Genomic DNA, 8,528 nt, shown 5'->3' on the forward strand with positions numbered 1-8,528 from the left:
TTTCTTAGGAGAGTGAAATAAAAGTTTGCAGTTTATCCTGTGATGGGGTGGCTCCTCCCACAAGGAGACAACGTCACATCTCTCTGGGGAGCACCATGAGGGCTGCTGGGGACGTCTCTGACCTCCAAGAGCCACCCATCGCCTGGGCGTGGGGAGCAGCAACGGCACCAGGCCCTCCTCTGTGCTGGTGTTGAACGGGGCTGGGTGGGACAGACGGAGCCCGAAGCTGCTGGTGGTGCAGGCAGGATCTGGCAGCAGTTAGACGGGCTGAGACGCTGTCACCTTGTTCCGCAGCCCATCTGCAGCGATGCCTGCACGGGGGCTGGGGGCAGCTGGAGCAGTCTTTCCCGTCCCCCAGGGGCGCTGACCACAGCACACCATTTTCGTCAGGCAGCTCTGGAACTGGGCAGGGAAGGGACAGGTTACGTGCGGTGGCAGAAAGCTGGCGTCCGCCTTGAGACGTGGAGGCAGAGGCTGAGGGGTGGGCCCTTGTAGTTTGGGTGAGATCTGTATCAATTCCCAGCCCAACTCTTTGCAGACCCTGGCAGTTTATTGACAATAAAAGTTTCATTCTGTTTGCTTTGTGTGTTCAATGAGCAGTTTGATCTAAAATTAAGTTGCCTGACCTCATAAAACCGTAGAAGCAGAAAATAACTCTTGTTCAGGCTCAGAGGGTGCTCCCTCCCTTTCCAATTTATTCCCCAAAACCTTGCTGCTTATACAGCGACTCCCGGTTGAGCCTGTGTGTGCGCTTCCAGATAGGATAGGTGTTTCCTCCACATTTTACAAAGCCATTAAGTCATTCTCCAGAAGCCCCAGTGAAGCTGTGGTTTCGCTGGCTAATGGCTTTCTCTCTCACCTGTTTGTTCATGAAGACGTAGATGACTGGATTGTAAACCGTGGCGGTCTTGGAGAAGTAGGAGGGCAGGGATGCGAGAGCTGGCTGGATGGCAATGTCTTTGTTGGTGGCCACCACCAGGGCAAATGTGGCGTAGGGCAGCCAGCAGATGAGGAAGGCCATCACCATTGTGATCACCATGCGTGTCACCTCCCTCTCCGCCTGCTGCGTCGTGCCCGATTCCTGCTGCTGTGCCGCAGCCTGCGGGGAGTTTTGAGGTGAGAGAGAGGTGCCTGTTAACAGCTTCCAGCAGCATTTGCACCCCTCAGGTGCCCTGGCATCAGTGCCAGGAGGTGTCAGCTCCATCAACTATCACAAAAACCTGCTGTGAGGCTCCTCATCCCGATGGAGATGTGCCTTGCCAGCAGTTTTGTCAGCGGAAAACCCATTAACTCACCTGTTCTCGCCATACTTACCGCTCGCAGGGTCATCAGCAGGTTGGTGTAGGAGAAGAGAATCAGGCTGAGGGGCATCACGAAGCAGGTGACGAACAAGGCCAAGATGTAGCTGTTGTTGTTGCTGCCGCCGGTGTACCAGTTGGGCCCACAGGAGGTTCTCAGACCTGGAGAAAATAAGTTTAGAAACAAGCCTAAACCGATCCTGGGCTTGGGCGGGGTCTCAGTAACGGGCTCTGAAATTGCCAGCACCAGCGCTGCCCTGTCTCAGTGACACTGCCCCACCACCTCTCACTTTTCCATCCCCTGGAGATCAGCTGCTGTGGTTTTTGGCTGGCCAACTGCTCTGTGCAGGAGGTGATGTGTTGTGGTGTGCAGCATTGTGCCAAGCTGTACACAAGCAGATTTGGGCTGCGTGTGCACTGGGTGCTGCTCGGTGTGCTCTGGCAGCCAGAGCAGCTCCCGGCTCCAGTGTCCATCAGGTGTGTAAGAATGGCTGAAGCGTGTCGTGCAGTGGGTAACATCTGAAGAACAACTTCCAAGAGAAGATTATTGACCGAGCAAGCGGGAGGTGTTAACATTTTAAATACCAGCACAGACACTCTCCTACTACCCCGTGCTTGAAAACAATATGCAAGACGACAGCGCTGTGGAGTCTGAAGCACATCTCCCCTACCTTCAGGTACATAGCTACTCCAGCCCATGAGCGGTGGGGTTGTCCAGAGCAGTGACCAGCTCCACGTGAAGGCGCAGCCACTGATGGCATGTCGGTGCTGGAACCGAAAGTCTCCCAGGGGTCTGCAGACCACAACGTACCGCTCAAAGGCCAGGATGGCCAGGGACCACAGCCCCACGATGCCTGGGAGAGAAGGAGGGTTTGTGTCTTAGGAATAGGCTCTCCTACCACTCCACTGCCTGTGCTGGGACGTGGCAGATGACAATTAAGAGCTGTTGGAAGTAAATACTGTTGTAACAAGTCAGATGTTTTTTGTATGGCAGGGATAGCTGTGAGGATATGTGGCCCTTAAAAATGAAGTTGGCAATTGGGTGTCTGTGATACATCGTGGGTACAACCACAGTTTCTCCACTGGAGTGGCCCCAACAAAAGGTTTCGTGCAGTTTCACATTTCTGTTGCGCACACAACCACCCATGTGCTGAGACAGCAGCCAGCACCCACAAAGCGCAACCCGTGCGAGGACTCTCAATGTGCCCTAGTGACATTTCTCACCCCTGTGACAGAGCGTGTGGTGACCTGGCACACCCAACCATCTACTTGACCCTTCGCTGCACTAAAGAATAGCTGAAGGACACAAGTTTCACATCATGTGTGAAAGCGTTGACTTTAGGAGACACAGTAAGCTGATGAAACGTTCCCCAGAGATTCTTTGCTAAACACAATAGCACCAACCAAAGACCAAGACAGGTCTCGAGGTTCCTGTCCTTACCTGTCAGGGAGACCATGAAGCCCTCCAGCTCGCACATCTCTTTGCCGAACACGAAGAAGCCATTGATGTTGTTGGAGAAGCTGACAGAGCTGCCGCAGAGCGTCACCAGCAGGTTGGCCACGGCCAGGTTCACCAAGATGTAGTTCAGGGGGGACCGGAGCTTCTTGTACCTGATGGAAACCACAACAACCAAGCCATTTGCGACCGAGGCGGAGACCACAACCGTGCCCATCAGCACGGCCACCGACAGGTACATGCCCCGCGGGGCCTGGTGGGGCCATTGGGGGCCATCGAAAGGCCCGGGGGTCCCATTATTTGGGGGCTCCTGCGAGCTGTTGGAGGAGTACATCGGTCTTCTGGAGTAGCAGTGCCGGTCCAGCTGATGCAGGTGACTCTCCCCAAAAGCAAAGCCTCTTTATAAAGCAGGAGAGCCTGACGTACCCCAGAGGAGCTTTGCGTTAAAGTACCTTAAGCTTTTTTTTAATCTGAAGGGTTTGTCCTCCCGCCCCTCTTTTTATAATAAAGCTCTTTATTCTGGAGGGGATAAAGAGTGACTTAAAAACACATCTGATGACTGAGCAGTGCATCATTTAATTGAGTAAACAGATTTTTTGTTTTCCTTGTGCTTCCCAGCTGCCTCCCCCCCTGAGCATGACGCCCTGCCCAGCCTCAGCACCCAGGACCGGGTGTTATTCCCCGTGCTGAGGGTTTTTGGGGCTGCGGCTGCTCCCATCCCATCAACCTGGGCTGGGAGCGCAGAGCTGACCCCCTGGGAGCACCGCCAGCCCCGGCGGGTGCGGGGTGTGGGGTGGGGGCAGCGGCTGCCCCTCGCCTGGGAAGAGGCGAGCGCGTGGAAGGGAGCAATGGAAAATCCCCACTGGCCACGCTGGGTGCGTGTGCATGTACATGCTTCCATGTGTGCATGCACATGCTTCCATGTGTGCATGCCTTTACATGGAGCTACCGATACCTGTATCTATATATGCATTATACACATTCACATATATATCTAGATATAACACTAGATATATACATCATCTATTTTATATAGTATATAGAGAATATAAATTTATTATACATCCATATATATCTATATAGCTTTGAAAATATTTATATTTTTATACACATGCATAAATACATAATTTATAAGAATGCATGTGTTTACAGATACATGCGTACATATCTTTGTTATATAGAGGAGAGATTTAAAAATTATATTATATATGTATATAAAAATATAAGATGTATTGTAATACTGTAATGTATAAAAGCGAATGTGTAGCTATATGTGCATACATATAGATGTATGTTTGTGGTGGTTTATATGTATGTATATATATACACATGCAGTATATGTTATCGTATATACTTAACATGTATAAATTATATATTATAGTCTATGTAAGTATTTTATACACACAGAAATATGAATTATATAAAGTGTTTATATGTGTATAATTATATATAAAATATACTTTAGAAAGTGCATTTGTATACTGATACATGTGTGTATATATATATATGTATATATGTATCTATGTATGTATAGCTATATATCCAGACAACAGACACACAGATCTAACCCTAAATATAAAAACTATAGAGATGGATGCACAAAGACACCCCTCACCCCCACCCCCACCCCACACATATACCCCCCCAGCTCTCCAGCCTCCCGTGGGGCACAGGGAGCTGCTCCCCAGGCTGATTGACCGGGGCCGAGGGATTTGCACCATGTACCAGGCTGGGCTCTGCCTGAGCGTCTGCCACACCGCCATGTGGCACCAGCCACCGCCCCATCGCCGACTGGGACCATCAGCCCTCGGCGCTGCTGTGCATGCCCTGATGTGCACGGCACGTGCCCGGGGGTGCTCGCCTGACCCCGCTGCTCCCTTGCCCCTTGTCAGCAGGTGAAGTGGTTCGGAGAAATGCCATGCCTTTATTTCTAAAGATACATGAGCAGACACAAGCATATAATTAATGAACTCATTCATGGAGCTATACATGCATATATATGCACACAGATGTGTGAGTGTATATATATATATATATATATATATATATATATATATATAATGTGTACAGGTGTATATGTTTGTATCAGTGTAGGGGGATACATATGTAAAGTGTGTCTGTCTGACTGTCCATAGATCTGCCTAGGAGGGAAGCTCGGTTTGAGCCGTACTTGTGTGTGTTTGGGCCGTTCAGCAGGGAAGCGCAGCATCTGCCCGTGCCACGCTCACACGGCACCGTAGCCTGCAGCAGCCGGTGTAACGTGTGCGGGGACCATCGGCAGGGTTTTAACTTCAGTGTGACAGCCCAGGTGGAGGAGCAGGGACGACGAAGGGCGAGGAGGCCGCGGAGAGCTAATGCCATCAGGGCGTCCCAAGGGAACCGGCAGCCTCCAAGGAGGGGGTGGCCTTCAGCACCGCTGAGCAGCCCGGCTGCTGGCAGCCTGAAGAGTAACCTCTGAAAAGAGGCACATAACCGATCTGAAACTGCAGCGGGGAAAATAGGCATTAAAGGCAGCACCTCAGCTTCTCCCCAGCGCAGGGAGGTCTCCCTGCACCTTGGCCCTGGGGAGGAGGGTCAGAGCATCCGAGACGGCAAAAAATCCACACAGAGACTGCCCTGGCCCAGCCACAGGCACTGTGTGGGGTGTCTCCAATGCCCTGCTGCTGGCACTACTGACCAGCGCCCTAAATGATGTGAAGTTAATGGAAACTTCAGAAAGACCAGAGATTTTTAAAATTTTTTTCAAGTCTAAGTCACTGTACACCATGTAGCTGCATGCCTGGAAGCATGAAATTCAGCATTGGGCGAAGTGGCAGGGGACAACCATCACTAGATCGGTATCTGGTGTTAAGAGGATTGCCCGGAGGAGTGTGAGACGGGCTGGGCGGAGGCCTCGTGGTCCCAGTCCCCCATCCTCTTTGCCCTGAACAAAAGGAGCCACTACCTCCCCCCATGCAGGTGTAAATTGACAGACTTTGTGGCATTAACATAAGTGATAAGATTGTCTATAGTCATCCCCACCCGCACATATACCCTGGTGATGTAATGTAAAAATTTGAGTATAAATATCACCCCAATTTCAGCCCAAAAATCGGGACAGGATCAATGCGGAACCATACCGACAACTGGACAGATTGACAAATTCGCTCCTTCTCCAACCCCCCGACTTGGGACGCCATGTGGCTAATATTATTTACCTCAGCTAACGCTGAGAGACATACTTTTCCTCCCCGGGTGTATTTCACATTTTTCTCCTCAGGTGCGTTTCTATGCTTCCCTGAGTGTATCCTTGATTCTTGTTTGTCACGACTTTACTGTCTCTTGTTCCACTGTATCCCTGTTATACAGGCTTGTCTATTTGCCAAGCGGCTGGGCCTACAGCGGGCAAGTTGTTATTGTTGTTGGTGTGTATGTGTGCGTATAGTGTGTGGTGTTGTTGTTAGATTAGTGATAAACCTTGTGTTATACCTGTAGCTTTTAATTTATCCCCGGCAATCCAAAAGAATCTGTAAATGTTGCTGTAAATAAACGATTACTATTTTGTCTCCTGATTTGCATCTGTCGCATATTCGGTGCCGGCCGCACAAGACCGGAGTGACTTCCCCATTTTCGCAACAGGAGATTCAAAAGCTGCACTGCTGGCACTGCCGGCATCGACCTTTTTTTTTTTTCCCCTTTTTATTTTGGGTTCTCATTATAAATATTAACAAATCTGACAAAAAGTACACAGATAGATAATACAGAAATACAAAAGTCTTTTAGGATGCAGGTAAGGACAGTTTCTGCAGCCTTCACATGGTAGCAAAACATCAGTATCAAACATTTCACGAGGCCTGGCATGACGACCACCACTCTGCATGCAGCTGGGACGGACAGACGGACGGACGGACCGTCCGCTTAGAAAAGACTAGGATACAAAGTGAGGGAACCCACCCACACACATCATGTCCTACTCCACCTCAGGCGTAAACCAGGTTCATGGCAAGACGTGCTGAAACAAATGATGGATTGAAAGTAAGTTTGCAAGAAAAGGGAGGCACAGCTGACCCGGCGCTCCCGTAGCTCTCCTGGAAGCTCAGACCCAAATCAGGTTTTAAGGTGCTGGACCAGTGACAGATAGAGAGGATTACCAGGAACATCCTACTTGACACGCTGCCAGCATTCAAATAAAATCCATGCATATCTGTAGAATGCATTACAAATATTAAGTTATTAAAAAAGCCCCTATGAACGTTGGTTTGTTCCCCCCCCCCGCCCATATCAAACAAGGTGCAACACGATCATCACTTTGAAAAGAAAACAGGTTTCCAGAGATCAAATTGCTTTCCAAAAAAAAAAAGGAGTTGGCAACACACACGCACGCACACACGCACACACAGCTACAGCACTCAGAAGCTGTAGGTAATTAAGACCGGTAGGGAAACAGCGGCTCTTCCTAAGAAATCATGGTTTAAAGGCTTCAAAAATTTCTGACAAGCTGCAGCATTTCACAGAAAGTTTTAGCTCATCCCACCAGGCACTGGCCCTTGTGGCAGGATGCTCATCAGCGCCTGGTGGGATGAGGATGTGGAGACCGGCCAGGGTGGGTCACAGAGGATGAAAGCTGGGCTTATTATTATAATATTATTATATTATTACTGTGCTGTACACAGAAATTTGGTTTGGATGCTGTTTGAGGCAGAAAATGGACCAACCTGATGGCCGTGCTGGAGCTGAGCATCTCTGCAAACACAACACCAGCTTGGCCCCACAGCTCAGCTCACCGCATGCCACCAGCTCGCAGCTTGGTTGGGTTTTGGGTAATGGCATGGATTGGAAAAGGATAAATATGGGAAAAGTGATAGAAAAATTCAGCCTGAAAGCTGGCTTTGCTGGAAAAACAGCCTGGCTGCGTGGCTCTGGGCAGGAAGGCATGGTTTCGTTAGGAGAGCAGCTGCTGCGAGGGCAGCATGAGACTTTGCTGCTGGTCCCGGGAAGCAGGAACGGCTGGTGGCTTCGCTGAGCTTTTTATTTTGCCCCAGACTTCTGCAAATGTGAAGCCGCCCAATCCCGGGGACTGAACGAGGGAAGCCATGGTCTGCGCAGCGCTTTCAGCTTGCTGGCGAACTTCAGGTGGGTTATTGGAGAGGACGAGCACAACACTTCTGGAAGAAAAGCAAACAGTCTTCCTAGGTTACCAGAGGACACATTCATTCCAACGGAGGAGCATTAAATGCATAAAAGACTGTTTAGGCCCAAACCACAGAGACTGACAAACCACCAGAAATATGGCACAATTGCCTTGAGAAAATAGTTCCGGGTTTTAGTGACTCCTTTTGCTCATATTAGATACACGAACGGAGACTGATGCATTCATTTTTGCCACTGAATTGCAAGGCAGCGAGACGGTAATTCAGTATAGCAAAGAGTTAGGAGAGGAGTCAGAACTGCAGTGCATGCAGGCGTGTGGTGTCCGTGTGTGTGTGTGCACACGTGTGTGTGTCCGTGTGTGTGTGTGCATGCATATGCGTGCTCGTGAGTGTGTGTGTGAGTGTGTCAGGGTGCAAAGAGGCATTTTGGAAAAGCCTTAGGGGACGGGACCTGCTGAGCAGAGCAAACCGCCGCTGCCTTGTTCCCTGGGAAGGGTTTCCCTGCAGCCAGGCCATGGCGTGGGGTGTCCTGCTCTCCCGGCTGCCCCGGTACCACGATCCCCCATATCCAAAGCCGTAAACGAGAGAAGTCCAAAGGCTGTGGCCGACAGAGCTGTGACCATCTGGGGAGCATCCCCGTGGCAC

The 8,528-nt window shown here is 50.2% G+C and overlaps 1 protein-coding gene across 1 annotated transcript; it reads right to left on the reverse strand.

The window, feature by feature from the left end:
• Window positions 1–258: 258 nt before the first annotated feature.
• LOC104354580 (pinopsin) lies at window positions 259–3,088 on the reverse strand. The gene is made up of 5 exons (XM_009961536.2): window positions 2,740–3,088; window positions 1,970–2,152; window positions 1,315–1,460; window positions 860–1,099; window positions 259–402 (listed from the first exon to the last, which is right to left on the reverse strand). The coding sequence occupies exons 1-5, from the start codon at window positions 3,086–3,088 to the stop codon at window positions 259–261; spliced, it is 1,062 nt and encodes a 353-aa protein (XP_009959838.2).
• Between the last annotated feature and the right edge of the window lie 5,440 nt (window positions 3,089–8,528).

Source organism: Leptosomus discolor, chromosome 18 (genome assembly GCF_034619465.1).
Source record: "Leptosomus discolor isolate bLepDis1 chromosome 18, bLepDis1.hap2, whole genome shotgun sequence".
Classification (NCBI taxonomy): Eukaryota; Metazoa; Chordata; class Aves; order Leptosomiformes; family Leptosomidae; genus Leptosomus; species Leptosomus discolor.